The sequence below is a fragment of the Triplophysa dalaica genome, chromosome 25, assembly GCF_015846415.1.
Source record: "Triplophysa dalaica isolate WHDGS20190420 chromosome 25, ASM1584641v1, whole genome shotgun sequence".
Taxonomy (NCBI): Eukaryota; Metazoa; Chordata; class Actinopteri; order Cypriniformes; family Nemacheilidae; genus Triplophysa; species Triplophysa dalaica.
The window spans coordinates 4,259,085-4,279,252 of NC_079566.1; the positions used below are offsets into that span (position 1 = coordinate 4,259,085).

At 38.9% G+C, this 20,168-nt stretch overlaps 1 protein-coding gene across 1 annotated transcript; it reads left to right on the plus strand.

Moving 5' to 3' along the window:
• The first annotated feature begins 7,632 nt into the window (after positions 1-7,632).
• LOC130415832 (CMP-N-acetylneuraminate-beta-galactosamide-alpha-2,3-sialyltransferase 1-like) lies at positions 7,633-19,394 on the plus strand. Its single transcript, XM_056741796.1, has 7 exons — positions 7,633-7,667; positions 8,631-8,958; positions 9,152-9,342; positions 11,297-11,476; positions 11,710-11,755; positions 11,857-11,976; positions 19,230-19,394. The coding sequence occupies exons 2-7, from the start codon at positions 8,716-8,718 to the stop codon at positions 19,392-19,394; spliced, it is 945 nt and encodes a 314-aa protein (XP_056597774.1). The 5' UTR covers positions 7,633-7,667; positions 8,631-8,715.
• Positions 19,395-20,168: the final 774 nt, after the last annotated feature.

Sequence of the window (20,168 nt, forward strand, 5' to 3'; positions counted from 1 at the left end):
AGGCCTAGGTCTTGATAAAACTCTCTTTTTAATGGATCCTCTGAAAGTAAACGCATCAGATGCACCAATTTTTTACAAGAACATTTTTAAAGTTTGGAATCTGTTTAATATTTTCATTGGACAGAATCCAAAGACACTTTATTGGTTACTACAAGAACCATTGATTAATGGGACTTGTTTTGACAATGCAGGAAACGCTTCTTTTCTTTCTGCAAGTGATGGCAAATTAATCAAAGCTGGAGTAACAACACTTTGACATTTGATAAATACAGCAGGACCTACCTTGAAAATCTTGAAGAGATTGCTGTAAAGCTGGGCATTAAATCTATTCGGTTGGTTCGGCAAATTCTTACCAAATGGAAGTCACCATTGTTAGAGGAGGAATTAAAAATCCTTGCAGACTTTTGTCAAGGAATCTTAAAGCCTAATGAGGAGGACTCCTTTTATAATTTAATCTTGTCTCCTAAACTGGAAGAATGTGATGGCCCTTTGTTGGTGAAGAGAGATATATGTTTTTGTGATGATTCTCTGAATGTTAAAGAGGTGTATAAAAGTTGTGTGAAGGTTTTTAATAAAAAAGTATTGAATAACAGATGTGATACTCCATGGCGTAATGCCCTTGGACTAAGCAAAGAGTGTAAACCAGAATGGAGAGCTCTATATAAGCCACCGTTACCCAAGAGGGGGGGTGATATTCAGTGGAGGATTTTACATGGAGTTATAGCTGTAAATGCGTTCATTTCGGTGTTAAATCCGGAAATAAGTCCTGATTGTCCTTTTTGTGGTCAAAGAGAAACTGTGTTTCATGCTTTTATGTATTGTTGCAGATGGAGACCTTTATTCCATGTTTTGGAGAATCTTTTAACATCGTTTAATGAGGTTTTTTCTATGCAAATGTTTATTTGTGGTTTTAAATATGTAAGAAGAAGGTCTTTTGAATGTCAATTGTTGAATTTTGTGTTGGGTCAGTCAAAAATGGCAATTTACATAAGCAGGCAAAATAAGGTTGAAAATAAATCTGGACAGAACGTTCTGATGGTTCTTACCAATTTAATTAAGTCAAGGGTGGTCACAGATTATAATTATTTTAAGACATTAAGACAATGAATGATTTGTTATCTTTTGAAATGAAGTGGTGTTGTAAAGAAGCGCTGTGTTCTGTATGTGAAGGCATGTTCATTTTTGCATTTTTTTTGCAGTAAGGGGTTTTATGTATTAGGAAGATGCAGATGTATATTTATGTACATGTTAACATTTTTGTGAATATGTAATGTGAAAATATGTATTCAATGTATTGGAAGTAACATTTTTTTGTAATTAAATGGATTTTCAAATTCAATTCAATTCTCACACTCCAGATTCAAGATTCAAAGGAGCTTTATTGGCATGATAAAAGAAAATTTACACTGCCAAAGCACAAGATTAAATATAAATCTCAATATACATATAAATATACATCTCAATATAAACAGAAAAAGAGTTTTAATTAAAGTTCTCAATGAGGGTGATAGTGTCAGTTTGTGTGTGTTGTCCTGTCAGTGTTGTGTTGTGTTGTGCTGGTTGTTCTTTGGTCGTGGCAGGACTTGACATATCTTGCAGCCAGGTTTGAGCTTCTTGACTTTTCTCCCAGTAAGTATGAGATCTTGTCCTTTTGTTGAAACTGGTCAAAGTCTTTGTGTAAGTTTGTAAACTGGGGGAAGAATGTTTCTCTGATGTGTGTGTAGTTGGGACAGGAGAGGAGAAAGTGCAGCTCTGTTTCCACTTGATTGTGTGTGCAGTGTGGACACAGTCGCTCTTCTCTCGGTGTCCATGTGTGTCTGTGTCTGCCCGTCTCTACAGTGAGCTGGTGATCACTGAGTCTGTACATGCTCAACACTTTTCTTAGTTTAGGGTCTGATACGCTTGTGAGCTATTCTGACACTTTATATTCTCTCTTTAGGGACAGATAGCATTCCAGTTTACTTTGCTGAGCTGTTGCTGAGCTGTTGCTCGGCCCGAGGAAGAGGAGTTTGTGTGCGTGGTGGTGGAGGAGCTGCAGCAGCAAGTGGACAAAATCAAGCTCAAGTTTCAAATGAAATTCGGGCAACAATTAATGACCATGTCATCAATCATGGCTTGTTCTTTAGAGAGGCTGGACAAAGGGTCCAGCCCATTCTGAGTCACAGCACTGTGGCATCTATTGTCAGGCTTTTTCGGAATGAGAACAGGTAACAGCGTTACTGTAATGTATACCACTGTGTATTTCAGCTTTACTGCATTGCCCTGTTAGCAGAACAAGCCGTGTCTACAGTAATGCAGATGTTTTATCAATCCCATTTATGTGAATGTCATACAGTAAAGTCAATTTTGACATGCTTTTTGCTTTTACTCTATAGAATCCACACATTACCACACACTGGTGGCAGAGGAAAGATATTTGGTATTGAACAGGAGTCTGCCATTCTAGATATGGTAGTGGCAAACAATGCAATCAGACTGCGTGAAATCCAGGCAGCAGTAATTGCAGATCAGGAAGCATTTAGAAATGTAAACAGTGTGAGTTTGGAAACTATAGATCGAGTCCTTAAACGCAACCATGTCAGAATGAAGCAGCTGTACAGAGTTCCACTTGAAAGAAACTCCGACATCGTAAAGGAGGCACGATTCCAGTATGTGCAGGTACAGATTTTTATTGTTATACCTTGTTTACCATAGTTACATGCGACTGGAGTAATTTGCTTTATGAATTGGCTCTTTCTTAGAGAAAAATGGAGTTTGAAGCTAAAGGGGCACATCACAAATTCATTTTTGTGGAAGGTAAGGTGTATGATCACCGGCCATATGAGCAGATGCCCGTCCTGGAGGCAATGAATGCTGGTTGCCTGGCAATGGGTGCAGATGGTTGCCAGGGATGGATACGCCATGCAAGGAGTTATTTCTCTCGGTGCATTGCAAGGGAAAACATTCAATGCGATTTTGATGAGAACCTGTGGCATAATTGTCAAGAACGAATGGACTTAATGTGAAGGATATATATAATTAAAGGTATTTCCACCCATAAGTTTCCTTTGTTAGCTTTCTTTTCCAGTATCCATTTGAGTTTGTAAAGTATCATATTTCATTGTATTTTCATTTTTATTTTGTTATCCATCATGTAATGATTTATTGAAAGAATAAAGTAATTTGAGTTGTGGTGTTCGATGGCAATATTCGCTTATGTTGCATGTTTTTAATGTTTTGTGAGTGTTAGAGCATTTTGCTAAAAAAATGAGTCATTTTGGCCATTGAGCTTTAGTTTTATCCTGTGTTAACTGTGGCGAAAATGTGATGTCAGAGTGGGCAAATGTTTTTACGCAATCGAGAAAAACTGTAAGTGTTTGTTTTCTTAGTTTAGGTAGTCCGTGTCATTGTTTTAGTAAATCGTTTATCCTGTTTTGTTTTCTCCCTAGTGGGTTTTATTTAATCCTTTTTGTGTGTCTTTTGTTAATAAAATATCTGTTTATTTCAAACCATGAACTTGTCTGCCTGCAATTGCTTTCCTGTAACTCCCTAGTAAGAGCATCGTGTTAACAAGGCAAGGTTGTGGGTTCGAGCCCAGGGAATTGCAAATACCTATGTATAGGATAAGGCAATGTAAGTCGCTTTGGATAAAAGCGTCTGCCACATGTAAATGTAAATTGTGTTTTCCTGCCTTGTCTCCCAAGATGTATCTAGACGGAATGAACGCGCCAAACAGAACCCAGCAAGCAGCCATGGTGAACTGCTTGCGATCCCACCAGGCGCGGCACCTCTGCGGTATCCGCAAAGGAGACGATGACCTGGGGACCTATGTGGATAGGTTCCTGGATGCCGCAGAGGAGGTGGTCTTTGGGGAGGCTGAGTTGGCGGTGTTGTTCAGCCGTGGCCTCAGGGATCCTCTGTCACTGGTGGAGATTAGGATGCAGAGACCGCTGGACTTCGATGTTGTGTGGCGGTATGCCATGAACAGATCGGAGTCCAGGGTCCCAGTACAATCCAGTTATCCATCTCCGTTGGCCACTATCCCAGAGGGTCGTACCCTGCAGGTCGGGGTTGTGGGCATCACCGTGCCCTCCGCCTCATAGGGTCCCCTGAGCAGCCGGCACCGAGCCCGGTCCGGCGGCCTGCCAGAGAGTGCTGCCCGGCCGCCAGAGAGCGCTGCCCAGCTGCCAGAGAGCGCTTCCAGTCCATGTATCAGCCGGCCTTACAGACGGCCTTCTGGACAGACAGTTCCTCCCAGGACTTCCCTCGCCAAGCCTCCGGGGCGCCGCGCTGTCGCGCGACCCCACGGGCAAAGAGATCACGCTTTCAGAGCGTTGAAATGATGGATGAACCTTCCAAATATTTTTTCAATTTGGAGAAGAAAAATGGACAAAGAAGATGAAAACATGCTTTGAGAACTGAAAGTGGATCTTTGTTGTCAGATTCTCATGACATTCGAAAAAGAGCAGTTCGTTTTTTAAGAAGAATTGTATAGAAGTGAACTCTTGCATGAACAAACTGATAATGTCTTCTTTGAGAATTTGCCTCAGTTATCTAAAGAGGGTAATGCTGGGCTCTGCAAAGCTTTAACTCTGGAGGAGTTGGAGAAAGCTCTTCAAAGCATGGAATCTGGGAAAGCACTTGGAGTTGACGGTTTGTCAGTAGACTTTTATAAGTCTTTTCGGCCCGAGGTGGGTCCGGACCTATTGGAGATGCTTAAAGAAAAGCTGGCCAGCGGGCGGCTACCCAGAAGCTGCCGTAGAGCAATTCTCACCTTGATACTCGAAAAAAGGAGACCAAAAGGATATAAAAAACTGGAGACCAGTCAGTAGGAGGAGAAGATAACTGCAACCTCAGACTGCTTGGTGATAAAAAGGGAAGAGACAGATGCTCACCAGATACCGTCTGACCAGTCTCTCTCCATACGTGAAACACAGGCGATTACACATTTGCTCCAAACTTATGTACAAATGAGTTCATTTTGCTTTTATTTACAAGATAATTATGATACTTGCTAAGAATTGTGTATACCACTTGTGTGTTTGATCAGAATGTAAAGTTATGAGCTTTTGAGCATGCATGTTAACGTATGATTGCACTGAGTTAAAAGTAGAGCTGCACGATTCTGGATAAATTGAAGATCCCGATTCTTTTGTTTCAAATAGAAATACGATTCTTTTACGATTCTGAATGATGACTAAAAGTAATACATAATTTACTAGAGGTTCTGACGAAAAAGTAGCTACTTTAGGTATGTAATATGTAGGACTTTCCTTCAAAATTATTACATATTTCATGGTTAACCTACAGTAACTGGGGAAAAAAAAACCCACAAATTCCATAAGTAAACTAAAGTTGTTTTTCATTTTTTTACTTTAAATGCAAAAGTTTAACTCCCTTAAAAGTATAAATGCATTGAAGTAACTTGTATATGAAATATATCTCCGTAAAACAATTTCATAAGGTGACACTTTTTTGTGTTATACATTTGCCTGATATCTACAGACCGTTTGAAGGTGTCTTTACAGAAAGACACCACTGATAAACATAAAAAACGCAGTATTCTCAACTGTAAACAGTTTAACATAACCTGAAAACATGAAATGATGGCCAACTTGATGAAGAGCTCTAATAGCGCAGCTTCTCTATTACTGTAATAGAGTTATATGCGCTCTGATGACGTGTTTACCATAATGACGGATATAAGCACGCACTCGGATTTGTCCTCGCTAGTTTCGTTTCAAACATGTCCAGTTAAGATGTGAAGCATAACCAGAACAATGTATTACAATACTGAAAGACACTCATAAGAACAGTTTTGTTGTCAGGCTGTATTTACTTTATGTGTTGGTCTGTTATTTGGTGTGAGATTAATTTAGGAGAGATTAGGATCTTGTAAACGCGTCTCATGCGTGTGAGTTGTCAACTCTCTGCTTTAATCCCAGTATCGTCACTAGTGTGATCATTTGACACAGAAATAATGATTGTGTGTGTTTTGAAAAGACTGTTTGTGGCGTCGTTACATACCTTATAATAATAATTTTAACTTCTGCGGCAGCAACAGCAAATATTGAAGCGTTATGATTTTAGTCCGAGGTGTAAATTAATAGACACACTAGAATCGTTGATTTTCATTAATGAGATCGTCCGGTGTTCGAATCGAGATCCGGATCTTTTAACGATTAATCGTGCAGCTCTAGTTAAAAGTAAAGATTAAAATATGATTGAAGAGCTCATGGTGCAGTTTACAATTGACCTTTCACCAGAGTTTGATTGACAGGCAATCTGACCAATCATAATGCAGACATTTGACACTATTATTCAACAAACAAACAAACTAGACAGGTGAGTCAATAGATGACCGTAGTAGACACGGTATGTGCATTGAAATATTTCAACAGTTCTGATGTTCTTTTGTTGAATTTGTGCTATAACTAGAAGAGATGATGGGTTAACACATACTGTGTGCTGCTTAAACTGAGACTCTTAACATTAAAGCACCACAAAACAGTATTTATTTTTTAAATGTATTACAAATGGGCAATGCCGAGAAAATGTCAACCTTACCAAGTTTTTACCAGCGTTTAATATGGTTACAGCACAGATTTAAGATTTGGTGATTGAAATACCCATGTGAGATCTCTCTTCCAATTTGTAAAGCATTTGTTTTATTTTTAGTTCATGATTTTTCATTGTCAGTTAAGAGCTATTTTCAGGATTGTCACATCCATAACGCTTCATATTCCTCATAAATGGACACATGAAAATGAATATAAAGTAACTATTTGATGTTCTATAAAGAAGCATCACTTTTCCATTCATTGTGTATTATTGCTTCAGGATTGTGCATTTATTTTACAGAAATCCTACAAACTTTATCGTCTCCCAAAAATCGCTTCCTTTTTTTGTCACATTTATAACACATGTTTATTTTCCTTTATTTCCTGTTTTTTAGAATTTTCTAATTTCAACAAGGGTTCAGTAAAATATTAACAGATAGTTCAATATAATCGTAACAAATTCATTCTCTGAGCATTTTTATGTCACGTCCATAACACAAAATGTCACGTCCATAACGCTGGAATTGCCCAAATGACAAACTTTGAAGCTGAGACTTCAATCAACACCTTAATATCTTCTATGTCGGTGCATTGTTAGTGTACTTTTCACTGTATATAATAATGCAATTTCAAATCATATAAATCTTCTGGGCTCGACTCGGACTTGGATGTTAAGAACTTAATTCCAACTCGGCCCCCTTTAGACTCGAACTTGGACTTCCCTAATAAGGACTTGGACTTGACTCAGACTCAACACCGATTGATTCAACACTAGGACTTCAATCTTATAGTTTATATATCCAAACATTTTAACTTTCAAATGAATGTCAATGTTTTTCACACTTGAAAGAGAAAGCAAAAGATTATAAATTGTGTTGAAAGTGGAGAAGGTGTTCAGAAATTCAGCCAGGCCCATTTGGAGTTATTCAAATATTCTCAGTGCAGCGTAAAATAAACACCACAGACACACACACACAGACACACACACACACACACACGTCTGGTCTTTTACCAGCTGAACTGCAGGACTTCAATTTGACTGACACACTATAATCTGCTCGTGAAACACCATTCATGATGAAACATGTGCACTGTGAATGTGTCTTTCTTCTCTCTACAACGGCACAGGTGAGTTGACATCATGACATCACATCAGCGGTTCAGATTCACTGCATGAATCTTGTCTTTTTTTGGGATTACTGACAGTTTGTCGTGTTTGTGATCTGTCAAGATATCTGAGGTTTAACCCAAACTGAGATACACGCCTATTATTAATGTAAATGTAACTAGGGAGAGAAGAAATAAGTAGTCACAAGTGTTATAGCTCAGTAACTGTGAGGGTCGGAGTCAATGTCATAAGTGTGATTTGGTAATTCTTTCGTACAAACCTAATATGATCACATTTTTGCTGTAGCTGTTGAGTAAACATGCAAACACAATAAAATCTGAGTTACACAAATATTCTTTTATAGTCAACTTTTACTGTTTTACTGTCAATGGGCTGAGAATTAGGGATGACATGTTTTTGTAGGCGAACCCAGAAGTAAGTGCCGCCACTTTTGGAAGATCACAAAAAACAAGCTCAGTGATGAACAAAGGTTTATGATGTGTACACGTTCTGTCTATCAAGATAATCTTTACAAATGAACACAACAGTTGTTACTGCTGAAACGGAAATACAATGGGCAGAAGATAAAAGTGAACACGAAGCTATCAACAGATTTCACCTCGATATCAATGTCACGACACCAAACCTCCGACAACTTAAAAAAAAAAAATCACAAGTGGGTTATAACTGATATGTCTTAAGTCAAAGAATAAAACGTGAAAATATTTAAAGGTTTTGTTTACAACAGACCTTATCTCAGGCGATTTACCAAAAAACCCTCAAGAAACCCACAGACCTTGGAGCGATGGAACGAGAAGTTGCTTCCAGGGTTTGCATACAAATATACGCCATCTCTGTGGCTCCTTATTTTACACAGACTCATTTTAAGTTTCAATTAAGTCCATTGTGACCACTTACCCCAGATATTGTCAAAAATGAAGGTTGTCACATTTTGAATGAACTGAATCTTTTTCCAAATTAAGGTGGAAGTGTTCACTGAACATAAGATGACCTAAAGATCCAGAGCTTTCTCACTTAAGGGCTTAAAGGAGGGAGGACGAGCAAAAGATGTCGGGCTGTGTCACCAAAAGAGTCAGAAACATCTTGCTTTGCGTCAGCGTGGTTGTCTCCCTGTTCATATTCTCTCGACCGACCATGCGTCGGCTGATGTTTGGAGAGTGTGCGTGTGGTCAGTGCGTCATGGACCTCAGATATGACCCCTGGTTTAAACAGCGCTTCAACCCGTATGCCCAACTATTACTGACCAAAAAAAACTGTGTGCTCAGCAACGCCCTCTATCTGTGGTGGCAGGTAAGTGTGCAATACATTCTCTCTCTCTGCAAAACCACCTGTTCATTAGAAGCACCCTTCATGACATCTTTTTGGTGCCGCTGGGTGTAGAAATCTAGACGACATCTGAAAGGCAGCCAGTGAGATTAATGTGGATTCCATCAGGTAAACAGTTAACCTGTTCTTGACCAAGTCTTCCAAAATATTTCAACAGAAACTCCAATATAAGAGTAAAGTCAACTACACAATGGTGGCAGAGATATTATTTGCCATTTTCCCAAATGAAGAAGATTATTCCGACGCTGGACCGGGACGCTGCAGGACTTGTGCTGTGGTGGGGAATTCTGGGAACCTGAAAAAGTCGCACTACGGTCCTCTCATCGACGGCCATGATCTTGTCATTAGGTGAGTCTTCGTGCCTTAAAACAGTCTTAAGATATAACAAAGATGACAATTTCAAAATTGACACAAAATCTTATCACAACTATAATGATTCTGAGGACCAATACTGTTTTGGTTGCCCTTTTGTTTTGCGAGAGAGTTGAGAATAAACATAACATCATGATCCGTTGGTGTTGACGATTGTACAGTTATCATTATGATTATCAGTCTTGTTTTGAGTCATTTGGATTATTGTTTGCACATTGACATAAACTCTTTCCTGTAATTTGTAACTAGATAGTATGTTGGTGAAGCAGTAGTCAGTGGTATGAGGTGTTTATATATGGTCTATAGGTTTCACTGTAAAGCCTACAGTACGTCAGCTGACGGTTTGAACTTTGCATAGGTTTTGGATAGTAAATGATGTGTGGTGGGGTCCTGAAGTCTGAGACCACATCAATCTGGAAGCAACACAAAGAAAGATTCTGACTTGAAACACATGAGCTTGGTTGACCACATTATTCCAAACCAAACTTCAGGGTGTCGTGTTGATGAATTTTTACCATCATACCAACTTATTTTCTCCATACAATGAGTGTGAATAGGAACTCATTCTGCCTCGTCTCCTTTGGTGTCAGAGCACCATTAGTGTCAGTGTATGATGACAACATCGTCAATTTTGGCTGAACTGTCCCTTTGAGACTCTATTAAAACCACCTGCACACCTTTGTACAAAACCTCAGATGTCCTCATGTCCATGATATTGATAAACCAGTTGTTCTCAGCGAAAAATCAGATTATGTTGCGTGTTGTTTGTGTATTTATTTCTCTCACTCTTTTGCCTGTCCCTAATGTTTTCCTAAAGATAACAAAGTATTTTTGCCGTTTTGCCCAGCCTTTTATTTCTGATATCTGATACCTCGTCTCATTGCTTTATTCAGTCTTCATGTGTTTTCTTTGAGCTCGGCTGTGGGTCTCGTCCTCTTCTGTCTCATCTGTGTCAGCCGGTTCAAGTTCTTATGTTCTCCTGCTGTTTTTCATTTCAGTTGTAATTGAATATTATAAACATTTGTATAAGTGGTGGTCTCAGACCTCTGAAGGTCACTGAACATCTTTCTTTATTCTGGAGAACTGCTGAATTACAACATCAAGTGTTCCTGAGTGAATATGTAGAAATGTAAACTTTATAAACTTTTTTATAAATCACGTTTATTTTTGTCATTTGAAGTTCTAATGCTTTCGAAGGGCTCCTGTGTTATTCTTAGCTTTATGGCTATTATGTCACATGAAAAAGCTATCTGCACCAGCACCGCCCACCAGTATGTGATTGGTACAGAGAAAGTGTCAGAACAACAACATTTCAAACAGCTCCTCTAGTGGTGTGAGGTGTAAAGTCTGTATGGTTTGGAACAGGACGCCCGGCTTCTAATCTGAAAACACTTGATTACCTTTTTCTATCACATAACACATCATGAAGGCATTTGTTTTCAATCAAATTCATTTAAGAATTAAGATACATTTTTATTCAAAAAGTTCAGGTTAGGAGGTTAGGAATTTAATTTCTCCATAAATTGACATGATTTTGATAATTTGTATAAATATAATGATTATGACTCTGTTATTATTGCATAATGTTTAATGCACAACAACACTCAGGTGCAAATACTAACGTTATCTGCCAGTATTTATAAGTAAAAAGCATCTAACTACTATTTCTATTTAATCCAAAGAAAATGCAGCTATGTTCAGTTAGTATAAACAGAACCTACTACTATTTACACTTATAGCCACTGCCTGGGTTATATAAGTATTATTTCTTTTGTTATGATAGATGACAGCTTTCTCAACTTTGTCAATGAATCTTAAACCCCAAAAAACCCAATCCTTTTATCGGTAACCGGTGTACTTCCATGAATAATGTGCAGTGCATAGAGATTCATGAAGACACATCATCAGTGTGTTTTCTGTGTGTATTTAGGATAAATAAAGGTCCGACAGTGGGATACGAGCGGGACGTGGGCTCAAAAACCACTCATCGTATCATCTACCCTGAGAGCGCTGTGGACATGGACAACTCCACTCACATGGTGCTCATTCCATTCAAAACTGTGGACCTGCAGTGGCTCATCAGCGTCTTCACCACCAAACACATAGAGCGGTGAGAAACAGACACACACACAGACACACACACACGGACACACACACACACACACACACACGTGTACTTCATCACGATAAAGTCATGATATTTCTATAGCGCTTTTTACAATTTGAATAGGATCACAGCAACTGTAAAGTAAACATGCACACACACTTCTGTGTCTTCTACTGCTTCTGTCTTCAGATAGAACACGATGTATCTGCGATGACTGTTTTTTTGTTCCTCTTTAGAACATATATTCCAGTAAAACCCACAATAAAGGCAAACAGAGATAAGGTAAGCACTAGTTTAGTGTCTCAAAAATCTGATATTCACTCTTTCAGAAAACAACATGTACAGTAAGAGCTTTTGATTTTGATTTGTTTTTGTTATGTCAGGTGATGATTCTCCATCCAGCTTTTCTCAAGTATATTCAAGAGCGCTGGCTGCTGAAGCACGGCAGATATCCATCCACGGGCTTCATTACGCTCATATTCGCTCTACACATCTGTGATCAGGTAAAACTCACACACAGACAGTTTACACAGTGTGTCTTTGATGACGGTTAACACTCACAAACACACAACTTATTCTTAACACCTCTAAAACATACATACCATCTAATGTTAAAAACAATAAACTGATCTCATTTATGTTGAGTAGGTATTTAGGTACACTTTAGAAATGTACACTTTGGATTAACATTGTGGTCATCACAAATTCATAGAATTCATCGGGGGGGGGGGGGGGGGTTGGGTGTTCTCAAACCCTCTTTAATGCTGCATTGTTAATGAGTTATAGCTCAAGCTGTAGGGCTACTTTAATGTCGGCAAGCTGGCAAACCAGTAAAGGAGGTGAAGGAGGTAGTTTAAAGGAAATTATTGTGATGGAGTTTCTACAAACTTTGGCAGCAATCCAGCCAGGGGTGGATTAAGGTGGTCGACGGGCCCCCTTTTGTGTGTGGCTCCCCCCTTAGGTGCTGTTCAGGTGCCTTTCACGCTTGCAGCTTAGTTCGGAACGGGTCACGGTTTGCATGAAAAATCCCCCTGCAGTTGTTTCAGCCGCAGCACAGATGTTAGCCAATGCCAGCTGCCGGTCCTCCTGCTGCTAGCTTGGTCACGTTGTTCTTTTAATCTTTGTATTATCCGTTTTTGTTATTATCAACTTTTTCTGACATTTTGCTGCTATGCCGTCTGGCAACTGCAGTGACGTAAATGAAAAGGATTGACATGATATCTCCAGCAGCCGTTTGGACGGATGTGACCCAAATGTCACATCTAGGCATGGGCCGGTTACCGGTTCCAAGGTATACCTTGGTTTCAAAACTCCACGGTGTCAAAACCACTAAAATGTCCCGTTATAGCGTTCCAGCGGTAGTCACAGTTTTTTACTTTTCATCAAACACAAATAGAGTAGGAATCCCTCAGGTTGTGTGCAGCGAAGAGCGTAACGCATCATGTGTTCCATCTGGTTGGTGCAAGCAAGCAGTCAGTGAGTGAGAGTCACCTGTGTAGTAGTTAAAAAAAATGCTGTCATCATTTGGTTACAAACAGCGGCCGAATGCCATGACTTCATAGGATGCGTCTGTGCACGAAGCCAGCCCAAAGAAACAGATAGGCAGCCTAACGAAAGTCTATTTGAATAATAAACAGAGATCTTCTATGCAATAACCAATCACATATTAATAACTACAATACTAAGTTCTCGCTAGAAATGCATTCAAAAGTTGTTGAAAGTGGAAATTAAACTTAGTATGTATAGAAAACTATGCTCCTATGCAACTATGAAGCTGGGGCCTTCTCGACCAATCATGTTCCTCGCATGTTGTTATGGAAGCCACAGGTATCTGTCATTGGTTAGCTGTGAAAAATACAGGTTTTTCCAGTTGGTACTTTTTTCAACCACAATAGACGCTTTGAACTGCAGAACATGATGCCGGAGCTGTACAGTGTTGGGTGTAAGTAGCTACTAAGTAATGAGTTACTGTAATTTATTTACAGTTACTTCTGATGTAATTGAACTAAATACTGTGTAATATAATTATATATAATATAATAGTGGAAATGAAATCAAAATGATAAGTCTAACTTTAACATGTATACTTTGGTCAGTTTATATTACTACTTGTGTAGTAATTTATTATTTATTTGAATGAATCAAACAAGCCATTGCATGTATATCCTTGAATCAATTCTAATTAAGGTTGATGTAGGATATAGAAAGTACATTTGCAGTTACACTTAAGCATTTGGCAAATGCTTTTATCCACAGCGACTTATATTGCATAATCCTATACATTTATTTCCAAGTGCTTGCAAGGCTTGAATCCACGGCATTGGCGTTGTTAACACCATGCTCTGACCACTGAGCTACAGGAAAGCTAAAGCAATTAGTTATACATAATTAAATACTTTTTAAAGAGAGTAATTTGTAAAGTTATCTAATGACACCATTGAACATGTATGTTATGAAACTCTAGGGAGAACCCAATTGCTAGGCAGAGACAGGCAGGACAAGATGGTACGGGTTAACAGAAATTTTAATATATAGATAAGACAGAACAAAAATGCAAAACAAAACCCTCGATGGGGAAAACAATACAGGATAAATAATAATCTTAAATAAGGACAAGAACACTGACTAACTAGACTATAAGAAAGCAAACACTAGAACAACACTAACATTAACAAGACTAGACTAGACTAGACTAGACTAGACTAGACTAACTACACACGGGGAACAGGAAACAGGAACAACAGTTTAGCATGGAACAGGCATGAAACAGCAACATCAAACCGCTACAGCTTACAACGACCAGGTATCACATACAATGAACGCGCACAGGACAAAGAAACATGAGGACTCTTATAGGGGAGATAATTAGCACAAACTAGGAAACAGGAGGGTAGGGAACCATGACGCAGACTAGAGAGAGAGAGAGTATGGCGGCAAATAAGCACCAAAATCGTCTCTCTCCCACATGAAACAAAGGATTCTGTATGATTCCACCTCAAAACCAATAAATACCTGACAAGGAGAGGTGAAACCATGACAATGTAATTAGTAACTAGTAATGAATTACTTTTTCAGAGTAATTTACCCAACACTGATTGTGTAACAGGTAGGAAATAAGAAGTTCTTAAACAATTTGCCGTGTTCAACAATAAATACAGAAGAATTTTGATTAAGGCTATAAAACACATTTTTTCTTAAATTCTTTTATTAACATTAGTGACAGTAGTTAATAAGAATGCAGTCCCTTTAAGAGCTGCCACAAGACACAGATCTGACGCCTTTCTCATTCTCACAACTCTATGCATTCATTGAGGACTTTATTGAACACCTTTATGAAAATACTAGATAAAATGGGCTTTTTGGCATTTTCTTGTGTCTTTACATTCATCCAGGCATGAAAGAGAGGTTTATACTTACAGATTCTGACAGAGATTCGCTGAAGCAGCCTTTAGCCCAAGTTAAATTATGATACTATACAAAACCGAGACATGACATGTGAGACTGGTAGTAGAGTGCAAAAATACTGTCTTTAAAAAATCACCCACCATCCATAACACAATACCATTGATACCTTTTACATTATAACATTAAATATAACATACAAGTTCCTTTTAAATTGTTGATACACTAAAATAATTTCTTTACAGCGCAACATTGTCATCCACTGGCCTGGCAAGCATAATACAGCGTTTTTATTCATTTTCACAAATTCGTTTAGATGCAGATTGTTTTGATGTGAAAATATTTCAAAAACTTTTCCGTTTTTTATTTTGTAAACATACTTTAAGGCCAACTCCTGAGGCCAACTCAGTGAAACCATTCACTCATGGGGAAGTGACAAAAAAGGTTTGGCAAGATAAGAAATAAAAAAATCTTTAAAAAATTTGTTTTAAAAGAATGCATCAAATATGCATATAGCTTTCCTGTAGCTCAGTGGTAAGAGCATTCCCAGGGGATGGCAAATACCTATGTAAAATGTATAGGATAAAGCAATGTAAGTCGCTTTAGATAAAAGCGTCTGCCAAATGCCTAAGTGCAAATGTAAATATATTTTAAAATGTACTCATTAGTGTATTTATGTCGATTTTGTGTAATTACAACTAACATTTGCACCCCCTTTTTTATGAAAGTTAAGACCGAAGGAGACTAAAAATGTCAAATGACGTTACTGGCAAAGAACGAGAAACATTATATATTTTATCCAACTAGATGGAGTTAGAACATTCTTATAAAAGTAAATTATATATTTTAAAATATCTAAATTCAAATATAATGAATTCTGCAATTTTTATTGGGACACATGCTACATTAATACACTAAAAAAGATGCTTCTATTTTATTACTCATTCATTTTTTTGTATACAATATAATTTCTTGTGGTCAAAGTTCCCAGGACTCCCTTCAGGGACCAGGCGGGGAAGTTGCAGGCACTCCCGCCTGGGGAGGCGGACCTAACCCCTGCTGTGTTGTGTCCAGTACAAGCCCTGTGCATCTACTTGGAGCGCACACAGAGCATCAGAAGCTCTGAGCAGCTCTTTGCCTGTTTTGAGGACAGCAGAAGGAGAGATGTTCTCCAAACATAGAATTTCGCACTGGATCGTAGACGCCACCACCTTGGCTTACCGATCCCAAGATCTGCCATGCCTTAGGGGGTGTAGCCTCCTCGTGGGCACTGGCTTAGGGTGCCTCTCTGGCAGACATCTGCCATCTGCTATGCCCAACACTTTTGCGAGGTAAGACCGGCGGCTGGCGGGGTGTACACCTGTGAAGCACCTTCTCCCTTCTTCTCGTGAGTCAGAGTGTATATCAGCTTCCCTACTTTCTCCACCGGGCGAAGCACAAGCATTCCATGCAACACTAAGCACCTCTCTTGTTTACGAGCCAGGTGAAACGGCCCTTATTCCAAGCCCAGTATAGGTAGAGTTTCCCGCACGTGTTCCTTACATCTCGTCTCTAGAGTAGTGAGGCCACTGCATGTACAGCCGTTGGTAAGAGTCTCCCGTCGTTCACTCATTCAAACTGATGCCTTTCTACATTGTGACGTGGCTCAGCGCTGTGGCGTTTCTCATAGGGACCCCATTCTGTCGACACAACTTCGAGAGACCCAAAGAAAGGGATTGTATTGGTTACGTACAGTATGTAACCTCAGTTCGCTGAAGGAGGGAACGAGACTTTGTGTCCTTCATGCCACAATGGTTCACCATCTGCTGCAGCAACCGAGAATGTCTCTCAGGTTCCTCAGCCCAAAAGGTGAATGAATGGGCACGCCATCTTCCTTTTATACCCGTATGCACGGGGCGGAGACTGGCATGCCATTCACCAAGTTCATTGGCCTTTTAAAAGTACAAGATGACAGGTTCTCAATATCAAACCTCATTCTGTCGACACAACCAAGACGTTCATTTTCGTAAGGGAACAAAGCATGACTCATAGCAATAAACGCAACAATATACCAGACAAACATAACCATTTAGCCAACTTAAACAACTTAAACAACGTTGGGCAGGCAAATCACATGGTCTCGCTAATTCAGCTGCTTTGCGTATGAGATGCTCATGGTGTATATTGGCACCACATTAAGGATGGAACAAAACCTCGCCGGAGCCATAACATTCCGCAGATCTGGCGGTGTAAACAGGGGGTAAGGAGTAAGGTGAAGATGTGTAAGAGCAATGGTTCTCTGGCCCAATTTCCTGTGGAGTAAAGACCAAACTCACCTAAGCAAGCTTATCAACGTCTTCAGAAAAACACCTCCTTCAACTTGACATATTGTATATTTTGTGATGTCTGATGCTTAGGTTAGGGGTGATGTATTCTTCATGATTGGTTGATTAGGGAACAATTGATGATCAAGTATTATTAATTTTACAAAATATGTGTTTTGATTGATTAAAACAAAAACATTAGATGTCCATTCCACTGAACACAGGATGTGAAAGGGTTTAATTTAGATACTGAGGTCAGAATCACCTTGTTTCAAATCTTACTAAAGGTTTTCAACAACACAACTAATGATGATTGCTGATCAAACCCTCAACATGCACAGGGCCAATGGGCTCTTGAAAAAGTATTTTTATTGTGTCTGCATTTTTATTACCGTAGTTTAACAGTATAATTCAATCAAATATCACAAACTATGCATCATCTGAAAGCTAAAATTTATGTTCTGAATTTATTTTTTGGAATCAGTAAAATGGTCAAATATAGGGTGCTTATAAATGAGCTTCAACAGATGAGTGAGGTTCCCTTAATAAGGCTCCGCATCAATAACTTTCAATCTCATGACTGTGTGGCACAATATCAGATCACACTTCAGTATATCGCTATTAACAAACCCTTAACTACGACTTTTTCCCCAATAAACTCTTCATTTCCAGCATATTAATAGTTAGTAAGGTAGTTGTTAGGTTTAGGTATTGGGTAGGATTAGGGATGAAGAATATGGTCATGCAGACTGTGCTTCATATGTGCTTATAAACAGCCAACATGCTAATAATAGGCATGCCAATAAGCAACTAGTTAATAGTGAGAATTGCCCCTATAATGAAGTGTTACCCAGATTTTCACTAACAAGTTACCGTGGCAAAAAAAGATCACAATATTATCACAATATCAGTGAAATGAATCTTTCTTTTTTTTCTTCTAGTTTTGCACAATGAATCACATTCAAAACACATGTGTAGGAAGTATCCCAATCCCTGTCTGTTCCCTGGTTTGTTTGCCTCCTGAACTTCATTTCCCAGGATCCTCCATGCACCCTCACCTTTTTCCTTCATTTTCCTTCTTACCTCAAAGCTTTTCAAAACGGTGCACACTAGCACCATCTGAGATCAAAGGGTGGAATAGATGTCTTTGTGTTCATTTAGGCCTATATTTTAACTGTTTCATGTTGTGCACGCCACTTCGCATCAATAAATGATTACCAGTTTTTCATGTGTTATTGTTAATGCAGCACTTAGGCCTAGGCTACTGTCTGAATAATTAAGAAAATGACAGAATTTAAAAATAACCAGTGAATGGAACAAAACCCGTTTTTATTCAGTTATTCGCAGAAACCTTTGTCTCAGTCCTGTAGGTTCATGTGGGAGGCTCATCTAGACATACATGACAATTAGGATTCGAGCCCGAAGTGCTAGAACCTATTGTATTTTTTTATAACTGTTACGTGATTGTGAATTGGGGACTTAACATTTTATTTTGTTGGTAATGGAATAAATAATCTTTTGCTGATTTTTGGGATATTCTTTCTTGCGTGACATAAATTGTAGAATTCACATCTTGAGCAAAATAGACAATCAAAAGGTGAGGGAGGCAAGGTTTCGTGATTTTTTTAATCAGAAAACGGAGAATCAGATGTCACTGATCACGTGGTCACGAATCAAGCTCCGTTGCAGAGCTTCACTGTGAGATGCTTCGTTTTTTTATAAAAGCTTCGAAGCTTTGGTGTCAAACGTCACATCACCGCCATTTTGAGTGTTGAGGTAAAATTTCAGTGTTATTTAGTTGTCATGTGGAACATTAACACATCAATAATCGTGGATTTAATATCAATGTTATTGTCGATACCAATGTATTGTAACACCCATAACCTGGAAATATACTGTATGTGCAAACAACTACAATTTCTTTGCTTATCATAGACGTGATTTTTGGGCAGCCAGGTCACAGAACATTTTAAGATGAATGAACGTTTGTTGTTGATACAGTCTTAGCTCCAGATGTAATAAGATGACAGTAGTGCCATGGTCTTTTGCAGGTGAGTGTATTTGGTTTTGGAGCTGATGAAACTGGAAACTGGCATCACTATTTTGAAGAAAATAAACACAATCATAACGCTGGCAATCATGGTGGAGCCTATGAGTTTGGTCTCACACGTATCCTTCATGCAAAGAAAGGAATTCGGCTGTACAGAGGATGGTGATACTTTCCATGATTTCTCTATCAGGACAATGGATTGAATGGTTTAGGTCATGATGAAGAAAGACTGAAGAAATAAAAAATGAACAAAAAGCACAATGTTCTTTGTGTATGTGTATTCTTAGTTCAGAATTGAATTATATAGAGGTATTGTATAGCAGCTGGTTACTGTCACAAACCCAATCTGTGTTCCTCTGTCTTGTCTCTTTGTGCCTTGTCTTGTTAGTTCCCATGGCAACTAAGTCTTAGGTGTTTATTGTTTCCTCTCGTTATCTTGTCTACCACTGTGTTCGCCCTGGCTCTTTGTCTAGTATTGTGTTGGCTTTTACGATGTGTTCCGTGTTCATCTGTTGTTGGATTATTAAAGACATTGCATCTGCATTTGGATCCAGCTCTTCTCTCTCAATCATAACAGAATACCAGACAAAAAATGGATCCAACAGTCGCCCTGATCAGCCTCCAATAAGGTAACCATTCCCTCGAGGACCGCACTAGAGACTTTTTGAACCTAGCATATCTCACATGACATATTTTTCCTATTTTGCTCTCAATGATTTTTATTGCTATAGACGTAACCAATCTCTCCAACCAAAAACTAATTCGTGATGATCCTCCAGGGTCACTCATGGAATTGATAGACTGTGCACTGTTGTTGGTTGGGTCCCCTTTCACTGTTGAGGAGGCTGAGGAGGACATTCTCCCTAATCATTTTTGGGTCATGGGCCTCAAGCTATGTCGGCCAAGGAGCCTGGCCTATCGGGGCGGCCTGCATGCCCTA